A 26,223-nucleotide genomic window follows, 5' to 3' on the forward strand; every position below is an offset into this window, starting at 1 on the left:
TGAAATTAATAAATCTTCTTGGGAGCTTTATTGACTTGGCAATTGCCTATTTTCTATGAATAAGGATGGACTTTATCTAGTTTGAAGTATTTGTTTTAGAGGAACATTTCTGTATTAAGAAAACAGGTTTCTCTGTGGCATTGTGTAATTGTCTAGTACCTTGAGTAAATAGATTAAATGTGTTTATTTTTTATTTTATAGTGGTGATAATGACTGTTCCCAAGGAAAAAAGATATATATTTTAATTTATTTCCCATTTACAGTATTCATACAAATAGTAGTGATAAAGACAGTGATTTCCAACTACTACTGAATATTAAAGAAATAAATGAGTTTTGAATCCTGTGGTATCTTGGGTACAACAACCTAGTTCTTTTGAATCTGAAATTTGACATTTCTTTCCTTTTTTTTCTTTTTCTTTTTCTTTTTTGCCAGTTGCAGAGCTTGAACTCAGGGCCTGGGCACAGTCTTGGACACTTTGCTCAAGACTAGCTCTCTGGCACTTGAGCCATAGCACCATGTCCAGCTTTTTCTATGTATGTGGTACCAAGGTATTGAACCCAGGGCTTTATGTATGCGAGGTGAGCACTCTACCACTAGGCTAAGCTCCCAGCCTGGCATTTCTTTTTTGTGAGTTTCAAGTTTTTTTTTTTTCCCCAGTCCTGGGTAGACCTTGAGCTCAGGGCTTGAGCACTGTCTTTGGGCTTTTTCAGGCTAGAGCTCTACCTCTTGAGCCACAGCACCACGTCTGGCTTTTTCTATGTGTGTGGTGCTGAGGAATCGAATCCGGATCTTTGTGCATGCTAGGCAAGCACTCTCTCACTAGGCCAAATACCTGGCACCCGAGTTTCATATTTTAATAAAGTTCAACTTTCAAATAGTGTGGGAATAATAATAATTAAGGATTTTCATAAGACATTATAAGCCATTAGTTGGAAGCCAATCTTTTAGCTATCTGTTAGACTATTTTAATTATCCCTCTGTGTTTTGTAATAGTAGTGGTGAATGAAGGACATACATATTGACCTATGCCTCTTCTTTTCATCTATTTCAGTTATGAATATACATTCACAGAAGACAGAATTACATAATTTTAAAGAGACTAAATACTTCACTATTGAATACCTCAGAGGTTGACTTAATTGAGAATGGAACTCATCATGTCTACCTCTAGTTTGATTTTTTTTCCAAATTGTTCTGTAGCTCTAATTATGTGTGCATGTGTGTTTCTGTATTATTTTTCTTTTAATAAAATTTTCACATTATAGCCCTATAAATTTATTTTATAATCTGCTTTATTCAAAATTGTTTTTGTTACTTTTTTTGCTGAGTTTAATTTCATGTAAATTCTAGTGTTGGGTACAAAGGAAGTTCAATAAATTATTACTGGGCAGTTAATCTAGTTTCTTATAAATAGTAATTCGCATTTTTATGTATCTCTTAACAATTTGTAATAAAAAATTCTAAAAGTATCTTTAATGTTTTTTCTGTAGTACTAAAGTTATTTTTTATATGTAACAATCTATTAAATTATTTTTAGTAAAGGTTTTTTTTTTTTTGCTCATTTGTCTTTGTTTTTTTTGCTGGTATTGGGGGTTGGACCTTAGACTCTCATGATTTCACAAGGCTGTTGTTCTACCACTTGAGCTACACTTCTACTTCCAGCTTTTTGATAATTAATTGGAGCTGAGAATCTTAGTGACCTTTTTCCCTGGACTGGCTGCAAACTTCAATTCTCAGATCTCAACTTCATGTATAGTACTCAGCATGAAAATTATTTTTACAAAATAAAAAAAAATGTTTAAAAATGTTTAATCACAACTGTTTCTTTTTTAGGTTGTTATGGAGTTGATGGAGAAAGTGACTCCATTATGAGTTCAGCTTCTGAAAACTCCACTGAGCCTTGGTTTTGTGATGCCTGTAAATGTGGTGTTTCTCCTAGCTGTGAGCTGTGTCCAAATCAGGATGGAATTTTCAAGGAGACAGATGCTGGAAGGTTGATGTCCTAATTCTGTTTGATTCGTATTACTACTATTTAACATGAGCTCTTTAAACTCTTTTTTGTATGACTTTTGATATACGTATTTCATGTCACCATTTCTTTGAATCTTCTTAAAATAGAATAAAGCCTGTAGGCTACAGATGGAGGAGAGGAAGATCATTTATTGAGTACTATCATTTGTGTTTACGTTCTCATCTCATCTAATTTTAATAATGACCCTGTGAAGAAACAAATGGTAGTTTACCAAATCTTAGGGAAGAGGGCTTAGACTCAGATCAATTACAAATGTTTTTATTATTGACTCAAGCCTATTAGCTGATAAATGCTTATATTTGAATTCTGTCTCATTTAAATAGTATATCATACTCTTTGATTTGAAAAGGGAGAAATTTGATATAAATAATTATTAAGCTGTGGTTAAAGAGGAAGCATAAGAGAACTCTAAAGAATCCCAGGGATGAGGGAGATTAATTATCTGAGAATGACAAAATTAGAAAATCTCTTTCCCCAGATTTTGGGTTCAGACTTTGTTGGAAAAATGGTCATTATAGCCTTATAGGTTTCAGTATGTAGAAGTAGCTGCCTAGACATGGGTTACAGGAGATTGTGGATCACTGCTTTGAAACCTGGACTGTGTGGTGTCTGGATTGAGATATAGAAACATGGTTTTCAGGTTGTGCAAAAGCTGTTAAGTCTCTGAAGAACTGAGCTTGTGACTGGGACAGAGGAAAAATGCACTCCACTCCTCCCTTTTAGGAGATTCCTTCTTTTTATAGGACATTTGACCATGGAGTTATAGGGCCCACTGCCATTGAGCTTAATATAATTCTCAATATAAAGGATAAATGTTAAGAGAAACTCTACTGTTGTATCAAGTATTAAAGTATGAATTTGAAGCTGAAAAGCAATAAACTGATTGGTGACACTTATATTCCTACATATGGGCCATTGTCATCATAATAGTATTGACTTCATCTCCCTTTTTTAAAAAACAATTTTTAAGGATATACCACATAGGGAGGATGATTGGAAATATAAGAGTAATTTCTAATCTTATGTGTTTTGCAGGTAACTCTTCTGTTTTTCACTAGAACAGGGGGTACTTATGTTTAAATGTTTACAAATAAAGTTATATTATTTAACAGCATTAGTATTTAAATAGAACAAAGCCAATACAGATTTCCTATGTCCAGTATACTTTACTTAAGTAAAAAGTATATCTATATCTATATTGGACATAATGCAGAAGTCCTTGAGAAATATTGCTACGTATTAGATGGCATACTAGGAATGCATAGAATATATCATAGATTATTGGGTAAATTTATGAACTGAAGTCTAGAAAACAAGGCTGAAAATCTTACCTCTTTGTAATCTAAAAATTAAAGCAAAATAGATATGTAAATTGTATATTGACATGCATTTGTGTACTGTACCATAGACAGCATTATTTTATGTTTAAACTGGTCTAGAATTAAGGGTTTTTTGTTTGCTTTGTTTTGTTTTTCATGGGGCTTGAACTCTAGGCCTAGGTGCTGTCCCTGAGCTCTTCAGGTCAAGGCTATTGCTCTATCCCTTGAGCCACAGCCCCACTTGCAGTTTTCCAGTGGTTAATTGGAGATTAGAGTGTCATTGGCTTTGTGCCCGGGCTGGCTTTGAACCTCTGATCCTCATATTTCAGTCTCCTGAGAGCTATGGTTACAGGGGTGAGCCACCAGTGCCCAGCTGAATTAAGGTATTTATTTGTTGTGGGGCTTGGAGCTCAAACTTGAGGCCTAGACCTGTCCCAGCTCTAGGCTACTGCCCTACTCTACCCCTTGAGCCACAGTCCCACTTCCTATTTTCTAGTGATTAATTGGAGATAAGAGTCTCAAATTCTTTAGTGCTTTAGTGCCTGGGCTGGCTTTGAACTGTGATCCTCACATCTCAGCCTCCTGATTAGGTAGGATTACAGGTGTGAGCCACTGCACCTGGTTCAAAAAAATTTTTTTTTACTAGTCCTGGGTTCGAACTCAGAGCCTGAGCACTGTCCTTGGACTTTCTCAGGGCTAGAGTTCTACCACTGAGCCTCAGCACCACTTCCAGCTTTTTTCAATGTATGTGGTACTCAGGAATTGATCCCAGGTCTTTGTGCATGCTAGGAGCACTCAACTACTAGGCCAAACTCCCGGACCTCAAAAATTCTTTTATGTACTATTTGAACACTTTATGTTGTATGTTGATGTTCATAACTGAGATATAGGCTGTAACACAAATTGTGTGCTTTTTTTACATTTTGCACCATGTAAAGTATGGTTGATAATGCATTATAGACAAGAAAGCTAAGAAAATTTGATAAAGACTTGTGGTATTCTTTGTTTTGCTTTGTTTTTGTGGGTCATGGTGCTTGATCTCAGACTGGGCCCTGTCCCTGAGCTCTTCAGCTCAAGGCTACCACCCTACCCTTGAGCCAAGCCCCACTTCCCATTTTCTAGAGGTTAATTGGAGATAAGAGTCTTAGGTCCTTTTGTGCCCGGGCTAGCTTTGAACCTTGATCCTCACATCTCAGCCTCCTGAATAGCTAGGATTACAGGCGTAAGCCTAGTGTTATATCTTTAAATGGAATTTAGGTGAAAAGGAAGAGTAATGTATGTAATGAAAATTGTATCAAAATTTGACTTGTAGCATATAGGCTTAATTATACCCTTCCTCCTCAGTGTTTGATAGGAACCACAATTCTACACAAAAATGATGTGATATGATATGGGAAAGCCATTAGGATATTATTTATCTTTTATATATTTTATTAAATAATAATGTTAATTTATTTAACATTGATTTTTACATCATATTTCAAATGACATGTTTAAGAAACAAGTATTCAGGAAGGGAATCTCTATATACAATCACTGGCACTTAGATTTTAGAACATAGTTAAAATTAGGGTGAGGGTTTGTATGTTATAGTTACATATTAATATAAGTAATAGTAGATTATGTCTTTAGAGTAATAAAGGATATTCTTGTTACTGTACTTTTTTTTGTTGTTGTTAGTCCCGGGCTTGAGTTTAGGGCCTGGGCACTGTCCTTGGGTTTTCTCAAGGCTAGAACCCTCTACTACTTGAGCCATATCACCACTTCTGGTTTTTTCTATGTATGTGATACTGAGGAATCCAACCTGGTCTTTGTGCTTGCTAGGCAAGCACTCTACCACCAGGCCAAATTCCTATCACTTTAATCTATTTTTTTTTTTTTTTTTGCCAGTCCTGGGCTTGAGCTCAGGACCTGAGCACTGTCCTTGGACTTTCCCAAGGCTAGAGCTCTGCCACTTGAGCCTCAGCACCAATTCCAGCTTTTTTCTATGCATGTGGTACCAAGGAATCGAACCCGGGTCTTCGTGCATGCTAGGCAAGCACTCTACCACTAGGCCAAACTCCCAGCCCATAAATGTACTTCTTTTTTTTTTTTTTTTTGCCAGTCCTGGGCTTGAGCTCAGGGCCTGAGCACTGTCCTTGGACTTTCTCACGGCTAGAGCTCTACCACTTGAGCCTCAGCACCACTTCTGGCTTTTTTTCTACATAAGTGGTACCTAGGAATTGAACCCAGGTCTTCGTGCATGCTAGGCAAGCACTCTACCACTAGGCCAAACTCCTGGCCATTATTTATTTTTTTAAGGGAGAATATTTTACTTAATCTAAGTCATCCTGTAGATTTGATCGTAGGACACATAGACATATCCTACTTCTTTATATCCTTGATGATTGCCCTCTAACTTAGGACATGACATAGGGCTCTGAGCTAAAGGACTGAAAAATTTACCTCTCTTTCCTCATCTAAACAATGGAAAATAGTTAAGTGATTTATTATATTGACATAAATTTGTAGTCTGTATTATAGACCCAGATACTCGGCTGCTATATGCCAAATACAGATGTGACAAAGAGTAGAGAAAGGAGATTTATAACATGGTACAGCAGCCTGTAGGGCGACAGATTGTTGGTGTATCATCAGCCATTTTTGGGGCACAGACTAGAAGTATAGGATTAAACAGACAAAGAACTAATTATGGGTAGAGGAAAAAAGGACTTATAGTTAAATAGTTCCAGTGACAAGTATGTATTTGTGGTCAGAGATGGCTTTGTTCAGATGTCCGAGTTGGTGACAGTGGTTTGACTATTGTTTTTTGTTTTGTTACAATAAAAGTTATTGATACCTTGAAGGTTGTACAGTCTCCTATAAGCTCCTACCTGGCTTCCAACATGGCTCTTAAGCATCTGCAGGGGAGTCTGGTTTATGGCAAACCATAGAGTTACAAAATGATAGAAGCAGGGGCGCTTTGATTTTCTCCTGGTTTTAGCTAATCTATTGGCCCAAGTTAACTATTTGATGCTTTTTAGCAAAATCAGCTTTTAAGTACCTGTTACAATATAATTTTCATTTTTTTTTCTTTTGCAAGTCCTGGGGCTTGAACTCAGGGTCTGGGTATTGTCTGTGATCTTTATCAAGGCTAGTGCTCTACCACTTGAGCCACAGCATTACTTCCAGTCTTTTCTATGTACATGGTACTGAGGACTCAAACCCAGAGCTTTGTGCCTGCTAACCAAGCACTCTACCACTAGGCCACATATCCAGACCATAATTTTCATTCTAAAATGAGAGTTTTATGAGGAATATAGTGCTAGCCTTAGTTTGCTTTATTAATGTACATAAATTTAAAATGATATATTAAGGTTTGTATAGTAGAATGACAATCACAACTTGTTTTTGTCTCCCTTTTTTTTTTTTTTTTTTTTTTTGCCAGTCCTGGGCTTGAGCTCAGGGCGTGAGCACTGTCCTTGGACTTTCTCAAGGCTAGAGCTCTACCACTTGAGCCTCAGCACCACTTCCGGCTTTTTTCTATATATGTGGTACCGAGGAATCAAACCCAGGTCTTCATGCATGCTAGGCAAGCACTTTAACCACTAGGCCAAACTCCTGGCCAATCACAACTTTTTTTTGGTGGTTCATGAGATGTTTGATTTTTTTCTCCTTTTCCCAATTAACATATGTCAGTATAATGTTGAGCAAAATGGATGGTAAAATAACAGGGAAGATTTCTTGTTTTGACTTCCCAAGTTTTCTTCACTGCAAAGTTCTAAAGTATGTTCATGCTAGACATATGAACAAAAAGACTACTGATTTTAAAATGGATCAAAATCATATTAGAAATGATTTTATTTTGTCATAGGTTTGATATGTATTTTAGTAAGGACTCACCTTGGTTTCCTCACATGAGTTGGTGGGTGAAGTAATACACTGATGTGCCAATCACTCTGAAACGGCAGTTTAAATATGCACTGCTTGTGTGACTTGTTCTGAAGCATTTTAAGAAGGTCAGTATGAAGGAAGCAGCCAGCTGTTGGGTTTATCAAAGATAAACTCCTACAGAGTACAGCGACATTTAATACATCAGTGGAGCATGAAGAAACTTCGCAAACTAAATTGAGAAAGCAGCTGCTTGTTGAAGATGTGTATCTTTATATTGAACTCCACAGGATACATTTGGGAGGTTGGATTAAATGTATCAAGAAAATCTCAAAACTAGAATTTTTCCCCAGTAGAAAAGATAGTATTTTTTTTTGAAGATTTATAACTGCGTTCCTCAGTATCAATGCTTCTTTAATCCATTACAACTCAGAGGGTATCATAAAACCAGACTTATATAGTATTTAAGGCTATTTTAACTTTAAAAAGTGGAATTTGTGAATATTTTTACAAGATTGATAGAGAATTACCATATTGTCTCTTGTCTTTTTTTCCCCCCAGAAGGCATATAGAGCTACTAATTAAACTTGACTATGATTCAACAGTTTTTTTATTCACAAACATTATATATTTAAAAAGTTTCAGATCAATTTTTTTAAAAAACTGAAATCCTAACCAACTAATTTTTTTTCAGCACACAGATCACATCATTTAGGAATACAGCATTATTCAGACTTTGCATGCAAGGTATATAAATTCTAGTACATAGACTGTATGGTGAACAGATGAGTAATTTTTTGTTTATTTGTTTGTTTTGGTCAGTGATGGAGCTTGAATTCAGGGGCTGGGTGCTATCCCTAGGGAGTTTCTGCTCGAAGCTAATGTTCTCCATTTTGAGCCATAGTTCCATTTCTGGTCTTCTGCTAGTTAACCAGAGATAAATATGTCACTGGATATTCCTGCCTGGGCTGGTTTTGAACTATGATCCTCATTTCTCAGCCTCCTGAGTAGCTAGGATTATAGGTTTCAGCCACCAGCACCCAGGTCAGATGAATAATTATTGAAAATTGTTCTACACCTTCATTTTTTTTTTTTTTTTGCCAGTCCAGGGTCTGAGCACTGTCCTTGGACTTTCTCAAGGCTAAATCTCAGCACCACTTTTGGCTTTTTTATTTTTATTTATTTTATTTTTTATTTTTTGCCAGTCCTGGGGCTTGAGCTCAAGGCTTGAGCACTGTCCTTCGGCTTTCTCAAGGCTAGAGCTCTACCCCTTGAGCCACAGCACCATTTCTGGCTTTTTTCTATGTATGTGGTACTGAGGAATTGAACCCAGTCTTTGTGCATGCTAGGCCGGCACTCTACCACTAGGCCAAACACTCAGTCCCTGGCTTTTTTTTTTATGTGTGTGGTACTGAGGAATCGAACCCTGGTCTTTGTGCATGGTAGGCAAGCTCTCTACCATTAGGCCAAACTCCTAGCCCTCTACACCTTCTTCTAACGAACTACTTTTACTTGGGAAGGTCAAACTCTACACTAAAACTGTTAAAATAAATTTTTAAGTATTATTCAACAGTTTCAGCTTTTGGAAAAGAATTAGCAATTGTTAACCACTATATGTTATGATCACAGATTCACTTCACAGTTCTTAATTTAGGATCCTTAATTTTGGAAGTTCTTATAATAATGAATGTGAATGTTTCTATGCACTTGAAAATGCTACTTTATTTCATTGTAATTGTACTTTCATGCATATATTTAAGAACAAGAATAAAGTACATTGGGTTTTAAGTAAGTCTACGTCTACATTTTGGCAAAGCTGTTGTCATTTTTTTGTATAACTACTAGTATTCTATAGGTGTGTATTCTTCACTTATGTGACTGAAATTGAGTATTTCCCATGAATCACAGAATTCTTTCAGTAGTATTTTAAGATGGCATATGTTTTCTTTTTGCTTTCCATGTGAGAAACTCATAAAAGGATTGATAGCAAAACCATGTCTTCTCTCTACTAGATGGGTTCACATCGTTTGTGCCCTCTACGTTCCTGGGGTAGCTTTTGGAGATATTGACAAATTGAGACCAGTAACACTTACAGAAATGAACTATTCCAAATATGGTGCCAAGGTAAGACAAAAACATATATACTCATCTGAACAGAAAAAAAATTTACTATTAGTATCTCTGGCTTTTATTAGTATCATTATCGTGAAAGATGTTCTTATTAGTGATTGTGTTCTTTGCTGGGGTGTAATTCTGCATCATAGTCATTGATATTAGATTTCCTAGAAAGGTAATGATGCATGAATTCTTCCATGTATTGTTAATTTAGTGAAATGGTACTTGAAATTATTACTGTTTTCCCTGGCTTGTGGCACATTATCAAATACATAGAGCTGGGCCTTTGTATAACCACGTGGGTAAATTCCACTTTTTTTTTTTTTTTTTTTTTTTTTGGCCAGTTCTGGGGCTTGAATTCGGCTTGAGCAATGTCCTTGGCTTTGTCAAGGCTAGAGCTCTACCACTTAAGCCACAGCACCACTTCCGGGTTTTTTTCTATGTCTGTAGTACCGAGGAATTGAACCCAGGTGTTTTGTGTATGCTAGGCAACCATTTTAGCTCTAGGTGAAATTCCTGGCCCCATCTTATTTTACTTTGTCTTTGAGACAGGATTTCCCTTTATAGGCTAACATCTCATGATTCTACTGCCTCAGCTTTTCAAGTATTGGGAGTACAGGCCATGACATCCTACTCAGTTCAGTCCTAAATTTTGATTTTTGCAGTATAATTTATCAAACTTTTACACACACACACACACACACACAAACACATGGAATACTTTTTATCTTATTCACATTTCAAGAGTTTAATTTTCATAACTACGTAAACTTCTGCTTAGTAAGTGACTCTTAGCCTTAAGAGTTTATCAATCAAGCAAGATTGAAAATAATTGTAAGTGCCACATATTACCTTAAATCAAAGTATATAATTGATAAAAACAGCCAAAAACCACTGAAGCTAATTAGATAGGAACTCAATCTTTACTGTCTTTTATGAAGTTGGGAAGCAAAACTCTTAAATAGCATCAATAATATATTAAAGTTGGCATAAAGAGATGTTCTAGTCCTTTGGGGTTGTTTTAATAGTACTTTTTTAATTAAAGAATTTATTAACATTGATTTTTACATCATATTTTAAACAAGTTTAACAAACAAGTGTTCAAGAAGGAAATCTCTATTTACAATCCCCAGGACTTGGTCTTTAGAACTTAATCAAAATTAGGCTAAGGGTTTGTATGTCATAGAAACATATTAATTTATGAAATAAAACATTATGTCTATAGAGTCATAGGTTTTTATGTCCATATAGTTATGTTTATATTTCCATCCTAAAGCTCTTGAGCCACTCCACTCCTCCTTTTCAGGTGGTTAATTGGAGATCGAGTCTCAGATCTGCAAGCCTAGGCTGGTTTTGAATCTGCATCCTCAAATCTCAGTCTCCTGAGTAGCTAGAATTACAGGTGTGAACCACTGGTTGGGCAACAAATGCTGCTTATGCTAAGTAATTTATTAACAGTAAAAATGTCTCATTTATTAAGATGGGAGAGTCCAGCACCAAGGTGGTAGGTAGCAGCTGGGATATCTGGCTTCTCTCCTTAAAAGATGGCTCCAGCCAGGTGTTGGTGGTGCACTCCTTTAATCCTAGCTACTCAGGAGGCTGAGATCTGAGGATCACAGTTCAAAGCCACCCTTTGCACAAAAGTCTGTGTGACTCTTATCTCCAGTTAAACACCAGAAAATCAGAAGTGGAACTGTGGTTCAAGTGGTAGAGCAATAACCTTGAGCTGAATAGCTCGGGGTTAGCACTTAGGCCCAGAGTTCAAGCCCCACAGCCGCCCAAAAAAAAAAAAAAAAAAAAAGAAAGATGGCTCCAGGGCCGGTACTTTGGCCTAGTGGTAGAGTGCTTGCCTAGTATGTACAAAGACCTGGGTTTGATTCCTCGGTACCACATACATAGAAAAAAGCCAGAAGTGAAGCTGAAGCTCAAGTGGTAGAGCTCTGGCCTTGAGAAAGTCCAAAGACAGTGCCCCTGAGCTCAAGCCCAGGACTTCGAAAAATGAAAAAAAAACAAACAAAAAAGGTGGCTCCTTTTCCCACATCCTCATGTAGCAGAAAGAGGCAAGCTTTTATTCAAAGTGTTGGACAGATCCCTTATAACCTATTTTAATATTGTTACATTGGGTACTGTATTTCTGTATAATATATATATATATACACACACATTTTCAAAGGAAGTTAATCTTCAGACATATATGATTGGGAACTTAGAGATAGTTGCATTGGAAAATTCTAATACAGAAAATTCAGAGATTGTAAGGTTTCTCCTATCTGGAATTTTGTCCTTCATTTCTAACCTTTCCTTATAATCCTCCCTCTTTTTCTTCTTTCTTTACTGCTAAATTTTGCTGTGATTCATTTTTGGTAATTGAAATACTTTAATAACTTCAGCTTCTCCACTCCAGAATTAATTAAAGCACTAGACTCTAATGTTAATTTCCTGGTCAGTTAATTCTGTACAGTTATATTACCTTGACATAGTCATGTTACCTCTGATGCCTTTAATCTCTAGTTTAAAGAACCTGTTTTGTCCACGGGTTCGGTTCTAGAGAACATCCCTCCCCCACACCCCTATTTAATCAAATGCTTAATAACAGCACTTTTTTTTTTGTCGGTTGTGGGACTTGACCTCTGGGCCTGGGCGTTGTCCCTGAGCTCTTCAGCTCAATGCTACCACCCTTCCCTTGAGCCACAGTGTCACTTCTGGTTTTCTGGTGGTTAATTGGAGATAAGAGTCTCTCAGACTTTTTAATGCTTGGGCTGGCCTTGTACCGTGATCGTCAGATCTCAGCCTTCTGAGTAGCTAGGATTACAGGCTTGAGCCACCAGTGCCCAGCTTTTTATGGTAATTTTGCTTGATTACAATGCCTAGAGTTTAGTGTGGGTGTTCTCCTTAATTTTCTAAGTGATACTGTTAGCATAGACTAGTCACACAATGCTGGTTTGCAGCCTCACTCCCTGTAACTTTCTTTGATATTTTGAGCAGGTGTGTTAACTCAACTCCATCTCTATTTTCTCATGTGTAAAATGGGAATAATTATAGCATTTCTTTGACATAGTGATTTGTTAAATAATATACATAAAACCATTCATTTATGAATGGCTTGGACGAGTACCTGGCATGCAATCTTGAAGTAATATTCTTATTATCACTATTACACCAGTTGAATTTTGGCTTATTGGAACTATATAAAGAATTTCCATTTTCTTATAAACACATGGCTTGCCTACAGTTTGTATTGGTACTCAATTGACTTGCTATTTTATTTCTTTAGTATTTTAAGAATTTAGTGGATCCTTCAAGTAAAGAGGCAGTCTTTGAGAACTTTTGCTCTAAGCATTCTTTTAATTATTCTTTCATAGGAATGTAGCTTTTGTGAAGACCCTCGCTTTGCTAGGACTGGGGTTTGCATTAGCTGTGATGCTGGCATGTGCAGAGCTTATTTTCATGTGACCTGTGCACAGAAGGAAGGTCTACTTTCAGAGGCAGCAGCAGAAGAGGTAAGTTTAAGTAAATAGTGGGTGATATGTTCATTAATTTTCTCATGAGTTAGTCATGTAAGATCTGTGAAGCATAAAAGAAAACTTAAAAGCTTATTTTTAAAATCTTTATTTTGGTCATTGATCTAGAACTTCAAAAAGCAAATAGATGTGAGTTTTACCAGTCTTCAAATAGTTAAGACTTTTGGAAATCTTACTAATATTTTTAATTTTTTTGACAGTACTAGTTTTCAAGATAAACCTTGGTAAAATGTTTATGAAACTGAGTAAGGTGGCACATGTTTTTTTTTTTTTAAATGAATTCTTATAGCTGAACTGTAGCATGAATTCATTTATTCAATGATACATTTTATATCAGTAGGTCTAAGCCTGCATGGCAGTTTCTTCTGATTAAAAATAATCACAGCTGAGCACCAATGGTTCATGAATATAATCGTAGCTACTTAGCAGTCTGAGTTAAGGACTGACCAGTTAATCCAGGATAATTTAAAATATAAAATTTTTATTGCATTCCTATTAAGCAGGGGCCATCTAGAAGCTTCTGAAACTCCCATGTAAATTTACTAAATATGCTATTTAATAAACTTATTCAAAATTATTTGATCCACCTAACAACAGCAGCTAAAGATCTCATTTAACCCCTTTAAATTTAATCTATGAATGACTCAACCTAATAAACCAAGGTTGCAAAAAAGAAAAATAAATTTTTAAAAATCTATAAATACAATCCAGATGCCCTACTGCAGAAGAATGGATACAGAAAATGTGGCAATATATATATATATATATATATATATATATACACACACACACACACAATGGAATTCTACATAGCCAACAGACAAGATAAAATAATACATTCACAGGGAAGTGGATGAATCTAGAGCGAATCACATTGAGACAAGTCAAGACCTAAGGAACAAAAGGTGCATGGTATCCTTAATATATGGCAGTACAAGAGAGAGGACTCAGTATTTTTGCATTGGGTCTAAAAATACTGAGTCCTCTCTCTTGTACTGCCATATATTAAGGATACCATGCACCTTTTGTTCCTTAGGTCTTGACTTGTCTCAATGTGATTCGCTCTAGATTCATCCACTTCCCTGTGAATGTATTATTTTATCTTGTCTGTTGGCTATGTAGAATTCCATTGTGTGTGTGTGTGTGTATATATATATATATATATATATATATATATATGCCACATTTTCTGTATCCATTCTTCTGCAGTAGGGCATCTGGATTGTATTTATAGATTTTTAAAAATTTATTTTTCTTTTTTGCAACCTTGGTTTATTAGGTTGAGTCATTCATAGATTAAATTTAAAGGGGTTAAATGAGATCTTTAGCTGCTGTTGTTAGGTGGATCAAATAATTTTGAATAAGTTTATTAAATAGCATATTTAGTAAATTTACATGGGAGTTTCAGAAGCTTCTAGATGGCCCTGCTTAATAGGAATGCAATAAAAATTTTATATTTTAAATTATCCTGGATTAACTGGTCAGTCCTTAACTCAGACTGCTTTCCTCTCACACACTGTATCCTCTCAACAGTATTTTCAGGTTATGGTGCCTCTTTGAAAATTTATTGCTGTGATATGGTCAAAGTCATCCTTTATCTCCTGAATTAATATGATAATCTCCCTAGTCTTTTTCCTTTAGTTATTCTAGACCAGAGGTTACATTTTGCTGCTACATAGTACTAGGTAGTAAATATTTTAGGTGTTGTAGGCTTCTGATTTATGTCATATGAGCTTTACCATTGTAGTATGAAAACAGCCACAGACAATTAAATGAATGAAATAGTTACATCCTAATGAAGTTTTATTTATAAAAGAGGTAGGACAAGTTGTAATTTACCAATTCCTGCTGTTAAATTTTGCACAGCCAGTACAGATCCACTAAGGTCTAAGTCAAATTTTGTCATTTTCTTGTTTAAAGCCTTCAGCAGAGTTTTCATTTCTTTCCAAAAAGTTTCTTACATTATTATATTATTCTTATTGAAAGCCATTATTTTTCTTTTGTATTAACTCATAATATGTGTGAGCCAATTATTTTTTTAAGGTAGCATTTTTCTCTTTTTTTCTAATAATAGATTTGGGAGGAAACTCTTCCTCTGTTTACTTAAGTTTTTATTTAGAGAGGACTGTGGCTTAAAATGACAAATGACACATTAGTGAGAAAATAGAGATGCTTATTCACATATTTATACAGAAGTCTACATACTTACATATTTATGCAGGAGATTCTCTGCAAAGCAAAAAATGAGAAGGTAATCTCCCTAGCTTTACAGAGAAGAGATTGGAGAGAAATGATTTTATAAGAGTTATTAAGCTTCCAGGAAAACAAATGAGATAAGAAAATTTGTGGTAGTATTTACTTATGCTGGTATGAGAGAACTTTGCCAGTCATTGTCCTCTAGAGAGAGGAGGGGAGCCACACTCCCACCAGTTCTTCCTTACAATAAACAAAAGAAGATGTGAAAAAAGTTTGTTTTTACATCTGTTTACTCTTACGTCTTCATGTGAAAATAACTGAGATTTTGAGTAGGATCCTATGTCAAATATGTCAAGTGGTTAATTAATAAAAGATTTGATTTTTGTTATATGACCATTCTAAATGTATAACTGATTACATTAACCTTTTTAAGTTTCTGGGAACTTCAGAGCCACATTTTTAGTCTACTCCTACCATTACATATGAGGCTTTAGGATGTATGTTTTTACTATTAGTTTTTTATTACAAGCTATTGAATATCTACCAGGTTGTCAGCAACAGATAAGAGAATACTTAAGTACAGTGGCTTTAACAGTGCATTAACTATCTCAAATGCCACCCCCCCCAAAACAACTAATCTCTTGAGTTTGCAGCTTACTTAAGGATCCAGAATCTTTCTTTCTTTCTTTCTTCCTTTCTTTCTTTCTTTCTTTCTTTCTTTCTTTCTTTCTTTCTTTCTTTCTTTCTTCCTTCCTTCCTTCCTTCCTTCCTTCCTTCCTTCCTTCCCTCCCTCCCTCCCTCCCTCCCTCCTTTCCTCCTTTCTTTCTTTCTCTCTCTCTTTCTTTCTTCCTTCCTTCCTTCCTTTCTTTCTTTCCTTTCTTTCTTTCTTTTCTTTTCTTTCTTTCTCTCTCTCTCTCTCTCTCTCTCTTTCTTTCTTTCTTTCTTTCTTTCTTTCTTTCTTTCTTTCTTTCTTTCTTTCTTTCTTTCTTTCTTTCTCTTTTTCTCTTTTTCTTTTTGCCAGTCCCAGAGCTCTACCACTTGAGCCACAGCACCATTTCTGGCTTTTTCCACGTATGTGGTACTGAGGAACCAAACCCTGGTCTTCATTCATGCTAGGCAAGCACTGTAGACCAAAATCCCAGCCATAGTTTTTTTCTTTTATTCCACTGTCCTTCTTCTCGCCTTGTTTTTCTTTCTTTTTTTTTTTCCCCCCTTTACAAAAGTTTAACTTAGGGCTTTGTGCTCTCACTTTGTTTTCTTGCGTTGATATAATTCTATTTGAGACCTGCCCCCAGCCTGGCATTTTGGTGTTTAATTGGAGATGGAATCTCCCAGAGTTTTCTTCCAGAGCTGGCTTCTATCTGCTGCCCTACAGATCTTAGCTTCTTGAATATCTGGGATTATAGGTGTTAGCTTCCCTTTTTTACTTTCTTACATATTTTTACATTTATGTACCTGTCTTTGTTGTTGTTGTTAGTGTTTTTTTTGTGTGTGTGTCAGTTATGGGGTTTGAACTCAGGGCCTGGGTGCTGCTGTCTCTGAGCTCTTTTTTGCTCAAGGCTAGTCCTCTACCACTTTGAGCCACAGCCCCACTTTTGATTTTCTGGTGGATAATTGGAAAATAAGTGCCTCAGGACTTTCCTGCCTAGGCTGTCCTTGAACCTGGATCTTTAGATCCTGTGTAGCTAGAATTACAGGCATGAGCAACCAGCACCCAATTTACTCACTTTTGGTTGGTTTTCATTTTCCTTAAACTTCTTGCCTCTTTTTCCAAACATGATTGAAATACGTAAACATTGCATTATGGCATTTAAATAGAAGAGGAGGAAAAGGGCTGTATGTGTTGTGGGTGGTTCTTCTTAGGTTCTCAAATTTGGACAGGCCAAAGAAGAATCGAGGTATGGTAGGGAGGGGGAGTCATAATTTTATTCATAAGGTCTGCTATTCACAAATTCCTCCTCTTCTTCCTCCTCCTTCTCCTCCCCCTCCTCCTCCTCCTCCTCCTCTTCCTCCTCCTCCTCCTCCTCCTCCTCCTCCTCCTCCTCCTCCTCCTCCTCTTCTTCTTCTTCTTCTTCTTCTTCTTCTTCTTCTTCTTCTTCTTCTTCTTCTTCTTCGTCTTCTTCTTCTTCTTCTCCTTCTTCTTCTTCTTCTTCGTCGTCGTCGTCATCTCACAGCATAAGAACACCCTGTATATTGGCTTATCACAGACTCACAGACCACAAAGAAATACCAACTGTTAGTTGGGCGAAGTGGCTTACACCTGTAATCCTAGCTACTCAGGAAGCTGAGATCTGAGGATCACAGTTCAAAGCCTGCCCTAGGACTAAAAAGTCCATGAGATTCTTATCTCCAATTAATCACCAGAAAACTGGAAGTGATGCTGTGACTCAAACCTTGAGCTGAAGAGCTCAGGGATAGCACCAAGCCCAGAGTTCAAGACCACAACAAAAAGAGAAAGTCAGACCAGCCTTCTTCTCTTCATGGGTTCACATTCTGTCTTTCAACCCCTGACTCATATCTCTATATAATCCCCAAGCCTTAACAAGCATAACATCCCACTGTTTAGCAGATACAATGGCACTTGGCTAGGATGGCTTCATAGGCCATGCAGAAGTTCTTAGTCTCAAGGTTGCCTAAGGTAGCCATGCATAGAAGATTCAAAGGAACTTTCTTGAATATGCTCAACCAGGTAAATACCTGTTCTTGGGAAATTCAAGTCTAAAGCCTCTAGAAACTATATTAAGAAATCCTCACTACTCCATTTACCATTCAGGGGCATTTTTTTTTATCGTTAGGTGTGAAAACTCTTATGTATCTACTCTCAAAGATTGTTTCTGATCATATTAGGTGCCAAAATAGTCATTATGGTCACTGTTACAATGAAAGAGCTGAGAATGTAAAACCTGTTTCTTTTAGTTTCTCTCAAAGAAAAGGAGCTCTGCCAAATAGAACCCATGGGAAGAGAATAATTGAGAAGTAAGTGAGTGACTTGATCGCTTGCCACAGCAAGCTTACAAAGCTGCCAGTTTGCTTTCATTCATTGTGGCCTATCCAGGAATTTACACCAAATTAAGTGAATTGATTTAGCAGGCATTAAAGTGCAGAAGGAAGGAACTGAGATGGTGAATGAAGAGAAAAAAATGGCTTGGTGCTAGTGTTTCATGCCTGTAATCTTAGAGTCTCAGGAGCCTGAGATGTGGAGGATGGAAGTTTGAAAGCATTCCCTTTCTTGCAAATGACATAATTCCATTCTTCCTTATGGCTGAATAAATCTACATTTATACCCATACTATGTATTTTTTTTTGACCCATTTATCTGTTGATGGGCATGTAGGCTGAGTTCCTTAGCTCAGATTCTGTAAATAGTGTTTCAATAAACATTAATGCTCAGGAGTAGAATTGCTGGGTCATAGGGAAGCTGTATGTTTGATCTTTTGAGAAACCTCCAGACTGTTTTCCAGAGTAGTTGAACAAGTTTACATGCCCACCATCATTTGTAGCTTGTTTTCTAGATAGTGGCTATTGTAACTGGGATGAGATGAAGTCTCATAGTTGTTTTGATTTGCATTTCTTTTATAAGCAGCCAGAGATGTTAAACATTTCTCAATGTGTCTATTGACCATTTTTCACTTCTTCTGGGAAGAAGTCTTCAGCCAATTTATTAACTGAGTTGCTTTTTGTTTGATGGTTTAACTTTCTAGGATTTAATTTTTTAAGCTCTGAGTATATTCTGTAAGGCTCTTGTCTGATGTATAGCTGGTTAAATACCCTATGGGCTTTTTAGATTTGGATTCTGTTGTGCAGAAAATTTTAAATTTGATGCAATCCCATATATCTGTCTTTGACTTTTTTGGGTTTCCGATCTTTTCTTAGAAAGTTCTGACCTGTGTCCAGAAGCCCCAGTGTTTCTTCTATTCCTTTCTGTAATAATTACTACCTATTTTATCTCTTTATGGTACTGGGGATCAAACCCAGATCTTGGAGCATATCAGGCAAGGGTGTACCATTGAAATGTACTCCTACACTTTCTTCCACAAGGCCTTAGAAAGAAAATGATTACTGACTTGAAGTTCCTAATTGGAAGTTAATATATAAGGTTACGTTTCAAAAGCAGTAATCTTTATCCTAGTACATGAGATTACATTAGCCATTTATTAGGAAGGTAACTAATACAAGGAAGTGTTCCAAAACAGAAATCGTATTTTATGTACATTTTTTATGAGTCAATGGAATAAAAATTTTCACTTAACCTCCTTTTTTTGTATAGGATATAGCAGATCCATTTTTTGCTTATTGTAAGCAACATGCAGACAGGTTAGACAGAAAGTGGAAGAGAAAAAACTACTTGGCTCTACAATCCTATTGTAAAATGTCTCTGCAAGAGAGAGAGAAACAACTGTCACCAGAAGCACAGGTATGGGAATCATGTGAACTTTGTTGTTTTTATTTTCAGATTACAGATTCCAAAACTTAATGTGTTTGTCAATGATGTGACCTCTTAATCTGGCCCAGTTTAGTATAGTTATGGCATTTGATTAGTTATCTATGTAAAGTGGTTTGTGCTTAAGGCAAATGGTTAGTAGACGTTTAAGACATTAGTTTTTATCTAGTGAACAGATTAGCCAATTATAAAGCGTACTTCCACCTGTATAGTGGGACTAAAGGGAAATTGTGATGTGTGCTCAGTAGATGTTTGTCTTTCAGTCAATTTTAATGTTTTTCCAGAGGATTTGATCAGTTTGCCTATCATTCAAAACATTCTTATATGTATATTAAGTATATGGGAACATTACAGTTACTGAGAAAATCAGCTACAGCTCAATCAAATCTCTTTCTTACTTCTATAATCATAAAATAAGACAGTTGTTCCTAGGAATAGATTTAGTTTATTATAACTTTTTTTTGGCTTTTTAATTTATTTTTATTATAAAGGTGATGTACAGAGGGGTTAGACTTACACATTAATATAGTAAGAGAATTCTAACTTGATAGCTTTATATTGTGTGATTGTTGTTTTTATTGCAACTCTTGAGTTGTACAGTGTATCTTAAGGGCCATTGATATAGTTTGTTTTCAATAGGCGATTCTGGTTATTTTTACCTTCTACTAGTAAAAAACAAAAAGAGTGTATCCATGTTGTTACCTTTTAAAATTTGTGTACATTTCTTTTTTTTTTTCATAAAGAAGCAGTCATTATTTTAGAGATTACAACACACATACAAGTGAATTTATCAAAATACAGTACATTTCTTCTACTATATCCATAAAAGTCAATCCTGTACTATTTACATTTCTTTTTTAGGCAAGGATCAATGCTCGGCTTCAGCAATATCGTGCCAAGGCTGAATTGGCTCGCTCTACCAGACCTCAGGCCTGGGTTCCCAGGGAAAAACTACCCAGACCCCTTACTAGTAGTGCTTCAGCTATTCGTAAATTGATGCGGAAAGCAGAACTAATGGGGATCAGTACAGATATCTTTCCAGTGGACAATTCAGATACCAGTTCTAGTGTGGATGGAAGGAGAAAACATAAGCAGCCTGCTCTCACTGCTGATTTTGTGAACTATTATTTTGGTTAGTATAGATAATGGTACACATTCTTTTTTTACTAGAAATAATATGTTAATGAACATATCTATTGTGCATTTATTTTTTTTTATTTATTTATTTATTTATTTATTTATTTATTTATTTATTTATTTATTTATTTTTGCCAGTCCTGGGCTTGAGCTCAGGGCCTGAGCACTGTCCTTGGACTTTCTCAAGGCTAGAGCTCTACCACTTGAGCCTCAGCACCACTTCTGGCTTTTTTGTATGTGGTACAGAGGAATCGAACCCCGGTCTTCATGCATGCTAGGCAAGCACTTTAACCGCTAGGCCAAACTCCCCGCCCCTGTGCATTTATTTTTTGTGAACATTATTAGCCAAATTATAGATGTTAAAAAAAGCATGTTTGTTTTCCTAAGTTGTAAGGTTCTTTTTTTGGGGTGGGGAGGAATTTAGATTTATGGTGACTTTTTTTTAGTATACATAGAAGTTTTATACAATGTAGCTTTATCCATCCATATCTACATCTAGTTTCTTTGTGTTTTCTTTCTTTTTTTTGGCCCGTCCTCAGGCTTGAAGTCAGGGCCTGAGCACTGTCCTTAGAGTTTTCTCAAGACTAGAGCTCTACCACTTGAGCCACAGCACCATTTCCAGCTTTTTTCTATGTATGTGGTACCAAGGAATTGAACTGGGGTCTTTGTGCATGCTAGGCAAGCACTCTACCACTAGGCCAAACTCCCAGCCCCTCTTTGTGTATTTTTTTTTTTTTTTGGCCAATCCTGGGCTTTAGCTCAGGGCCTGAGCACTGTCCTTGGACTTTCTCAAGGTTAGAGCTCTACCACTTGAGCCTCAGCACCACTTCCAGCTTTTTTCTATGCATTTGGTACCAAGGAATTGAACCCGGGTCTTCGTACATGCTAGGCAAGCACTCTACTACTAGGCCAAACTCCTGGCCCCAATTTGTGTGTTTTTTATATTAGCTTTTACTTGCACCTAAAGTAAATTTGATATTCTATTTAACTAGAGAGAAATATGCGCATGATTCAAATTCAGGAAAACATGGCAGAACAAAAGAATATAAAGGATAAATTAGAGAATGAGCAAGAAAAGCTTCATGTAGAATATAATAAGGTAAGTTGGCTACACAATACACAGAATAATATAGTATATCTTACTTATGATACCTTTTGTAATTTTTATGGCATTTATCCTTGTCTCAATTTTAAGTTTTTAATGCCTTTAGTTTCTTTTCTAAGTTTACTATGTTGTTATCAGCATTATTTCTTTGTATCTCCTTGGCATAATTCTCATGGTTTTACATGGAGTGATTCATATTATCCTCTCCTTAACATTATAATGTGGGTATGCTTATTGACCCAATTTCCAGGGATGGGAACTAAATTCTGAAGAGATTATGTAAATTTTCCCTGTCCATTCAGTTGTCATGTCACAGAGTTCAGGTATGAGACTAATAGGTATAACTCCATTTATTTCTAACCTATAGTTAATGTTACAGAGCTTCTCATTGTAACTTGGTAGAACATTTCCAAGTTTATTTAAAAATCTATTTAATTGCATTGTAATGTTACTTTCAATTAAATACTATTTCCTAATTTATTTTTATTGTCCCTCTTTTCTTAAAAACAGCTTATTTGCTTATTTGTCTTTATTCATTTTGTGTGTTTTGTGGGGGGGGGGGGTTGAATCCAAGACCATGTACAAGCCAGGCACACATTTTCACATTTTACTACTTGATCCATGCCTTCTAGATACACATCTTTATATTTTGTACATAGAAACAATATGAAGCTAAAATTGTACATTCTAAGAAAAATGAAAAAGGTTTTTTTTTTTTTTTTTGCCAGTCCTGGGTTTGAGCTCAGGGCCTGAGCACTGTCCTTGGACTTTCTCAAGGGTAGAGCTCTACTACTGAGCTTCAGCACCACTTCCAGCTTTTTTCTATGTATGTGGTACCGAGGAATCGAACCTGGGTCTTTGTGCATGCTAGGCAAGCACTCTATCACTAGGCCAAACTCCCAGCCCAGAAAAGTGAACATTTTAAGTTGGTATTAGCTGGGTGCCAGAGGCTCACATCTGTAATCCTTTCTATTCAGAATCCTGTGTACACAGAAAAAGCTAGAGATGGCGCTGTGACTCCAACACTAGCCTTGAGAAAACTCAAGAACAGCAGTGCCCAGGTCCTGAGTTCAGGCCTCAGAACTGGGGGGAAAATACTTTACTGGAACCAGATTTAGGTGACCTGGAGATTCTTGTTTGTTCTGTGATCTGGGCCAAATCACAAAACCCTGTGAGTTTTGTTCATTTATGGGGAAAAATGAAGGAAATGCCTCTTAACGGAAGTATAAAAAATTGAACGTGTATGAACTTATGTAGCAAACTAATTATATATAAATTTGTGGGGATCATCAGTAAAAATGCTAGCATGAAACAATGGTTAGGCTAATTAGACATTGTGTAGTTTTGTTTCTCATTAATTTGTGATCTGAATATATGAAAGTACATGGGAAACTAATGTGAATATTTTTGGATATTTATGTATAAATTCCTTACATTTTTAACTAAAAAAGTTTACTAATTTGCCTTACTCTTTGTAGCTGTGTGAATCTTTAGAAGAACTACAAAATCTAAATGGCAAACTTCGAAGTGAAGGGCAAGGAATTTGGGCCTTACTAGGCCGAATCACAGGGCAGGTTGGTTTATTTCCAATTACTCTCTTCAATTCTTACTGTATGATTTTCAAAATCCAGATTTTTGACACAAGTGTCACTTTGTTCACTGAAGAATTGTGTTTGATCAGTGCCTGATCTTCTGGGATAATGATTTCTGCCTGAAATCTATCTAGAGTATTGCAAGCTGCCTGTTGAGAACCTGCAGCTTAATTTGGTTGTTTCAGCAGCTATCTTGTTTGCAGGATTTTTTCATTTGCTCTAACTGATTGACCTGTCACTTTTGATAAGCCTAGATTTGAAGCATGAGTTTCTGCTACTATCTTCTCCTTTCCTTTAATTTAGCAAGCTGATGCTCTCCATCACAGTTTTCCTTTCCTATTCTCGTACTATATTCACTTTTTAAATTTTATTTGGTTTAAAAACTTACAAACTAGTGAAATTGATTTTGTATTAATTTGGTTTGAACTGTGTAAACAGGTTTTTTTTTAACTGAAGTATTACAAAGTATAATTTTCACCTATCTGTAGCTTCTATTACTATCACTGTGGGGTAAATTAACCTTTATCCATAGACACCTTTAGTTCTTAGAGTTGAAAAAACATGTATTGCAAAATGGAATTTTAAATGCCTTTTTTTTGGCTAGTCCTGGGGCTTGAACTCAGGACCTGGGCACTGTCCTTGAACACTTTTGGCTCAAGGCTAGCGCTCTGTCACTTGAGCCACAGCATCACTTCCAGCTTATTATATGTATTTGATACCGAGGAATCAAACCCAGGGCTTCGTGCATATGAGCAAGCACTCTAACATTAGGCCATGCTCCCAGCTCTTAAATGATGTTTTGTTACTGTATCATTGATCAATTTAGATTATTTTCAAGTAATTTGTGGGGCCTGTTCACTGCCCTTGAGATTTCTCAGGGCACCACTTCTGCCCTTTTTTGTGTATGTGGTACTGAGGAATCAAACCCAGGGCTTCGTGCATGCTAGGCCACACTTCTGACCCTCAAATATACTTTTTCCTTTTTTAAACTGTGGTTGACACAGACTCTGTTTCTTTCTTTATAAATGTGGCTTCATTTTTGAAGGAGGGCTTTTTTTTGTAGGGGGAGTGGTGGTCATTTGTGGGGCGTGAAACTGCGTCTGGGTGCTGTTCCTAAGCTTTTCTGCTCAAGGCTAGCACTCCACCACTTTGAGCCACTGCAACACTTTCAATTTTCTGATGCTTTATTAGAGAAAAGAGTCTCTTGGCCCTTTCCGCCCTGGCTGGCTTTGAGCCACCATCCTTAGATCTCAGTCTCTAGGATTATAGGTGTGAGCCATCAGTGCCTGCCTGTGAAGGAGGCTTTTCAGTTATTTTTTACTGTTTCAGGGGTTTACAAAGAGTCAAATTCATGATAAGTTTATATATAATTTTATAAAAGCCATGCAAACTTTTAAGTGTGAACAGAGTAATTTATCTTAAAAGATGAGAATGATAAAATCAACTTTTATGTCTATTAATAGGACCTTGGTTGATTTTTGGAATATTATAGCATTTTATATCTGATATTTAGTGAAGATAATGTTGAGTACCACATTTTAGTTTATTTGCCTATTTAGTATTGCCTTTTAGCCTAAGTTTTAATTTTGTCTCTTAAGAACCTTTTATGTAAAGTAAAATATTACCTATTATAAGAGGTATTTCATTTGTAAAATGAGTTTTGCACATTTCCTTTCAAAAACATAAAATGCAGAGCAGGGGTAGCATTCATTTGTACTGTTCGCATGATGCCTTCCTTTTCCAGTTGGATGAACAGATGTGGTCCCACTGGGCCACTGAGAAATGACTTTGATAGATGGCTGCTGTCTAAGAAGCCAGCATACTACAGATTAGTAGAAACCCAAAGAGAATCTCATCTGCTTTGTTGAAGAGTTTGGTCCAATAAGATAATTTTTCTAATTAACCTACAGAGCACCAATATGGCTGGGATGTTGAGGAAAATAAATGGTCTCAATATTCTTTTTGTCAAATGTACTGTTACATTCTTTTCAAGCCTTCTCTATGCTTATTCTCACCTTTCTCTTTTTAAAGCTAAGTAGTTTAAATTTTATAATGTTGTAATATGTCATAGAAAATTGATGAAAGTATGTAATACAGGTTTCTAATGGAAATAACTGCTTAACAAAACTTTATATTTGCCATTGTAATAATGGATAAAGCAAGTCCTAGAATATTTAGGTGGCAATATTTAGGAAAATATAGCATTATGTTTTATTCTTACAACAATCTGTACTGCATTTGTTCAAACCAATAGAAGTTGAATATACCAGCAATTTTGCGAGCACCCAAGGAGAGAAAACCAAGTAAAAAAGAAGGAGGCACACAAAAGACATCTACTCTTCCTACTGTGCTTTATAGGCAAGTAATTAAATTGTGATAGAATAAATCATATTATGGATTTTTTTTAACAAATGCTTACCAGGAAGAAGATACTTTAAATTTAATTTGTCCAAATTAGAATTTAATTGAAATGCATTTGAAGCTGTTTTTATAAAGTAGTTTTTTAGAGTGAATGGCAGAGGATACTTTTGTTGGTATTTAATAAGACAAATGACTTTTGTGTCTATAAGTAACTGGACACACATCTGTATATGCTTCATGGAGATAATAAGGAGTTTCACTCAGGGAATTGGAACTACTTAAAAAATGTGATTACTGTCTTAAATTTAATTATTTATATTTACTTAACATTTCTTATAGTTAGTAGTCACCTAGTTTTAATAATGTTAACCACCACAAAAATGACTGAATATTTACGGCATATTTTACTTGAATGAGTTGTAAAGTTTTGCTTGCTTGCAAGTAATAATGAATATCCTTTCTCTCTTGCTCTCTCTCTCCTCTCCCTCTCTCTACATATAATGATGAATAGTCAATTTATACACCTATGAA

The 26,223-nt window shown here is 36.0% G+C and overlaps 1 protein-coding gene across 2 annotated transcripts in view; it reads left to right on the plus strand.

The window, feature by feature from the left end:
- Window positions 1-26,223, plus strand: part of Phf14 (PHD finger protein 14) — a 138,183-nt gene that overhangs the window by 24,809 nt on the left and 87,151 nt on the right. For both annotated transcript variants that reach the window (XM_090333168.1, XM_090333169.1), the window contains exons 5-12: window positions 1,837-1,996; window positions 9,237-9,348; window positions 12,702-12,839; window positions 19,324-19,470; window positions 20,359-20,629; window positions 21,627-21,733; window positions 23,218-23,313; window positions 25,586-25,689. In XM_090333168.1, coding sequence (XP_090189294.1) covers window positions 1,837-1,996; window positions 9,237-9,348; window positions 12,702-12,839; window positions 19,324-19,470; window positions 20,359-20,629; window positions 21,627-21,733; window positions 23,218-23,313; window positions 25,586-25,689 — 1,135 coding nt within the window. The remainder of the gene's footprint in view (window positions 1-1,836; window positions 1,997-9,236; window positions 9,349-12,701; window positions 12,840-19,323; window positions 19,471-20,358; window positions 20,630-21,626; window positions 21,734-23,217; window positions 23,314-25,585; window positions 25,690-26,223) is intronic.

Source organism: Megascapheus bottae, chromosome 5 (assembly GCF_031878675.1).
Source record: "Megascapheus bottae isolate mThoBot1 chromosome 5, mThoBot2.hap1, whole genome shotgun sequence".
Lineage (NCBI taxonomy): Eukaryota > Metazoa > Chordata > Mammalia > Rodentia > Geomyidae > Megascapheus > Megascapheus bottae.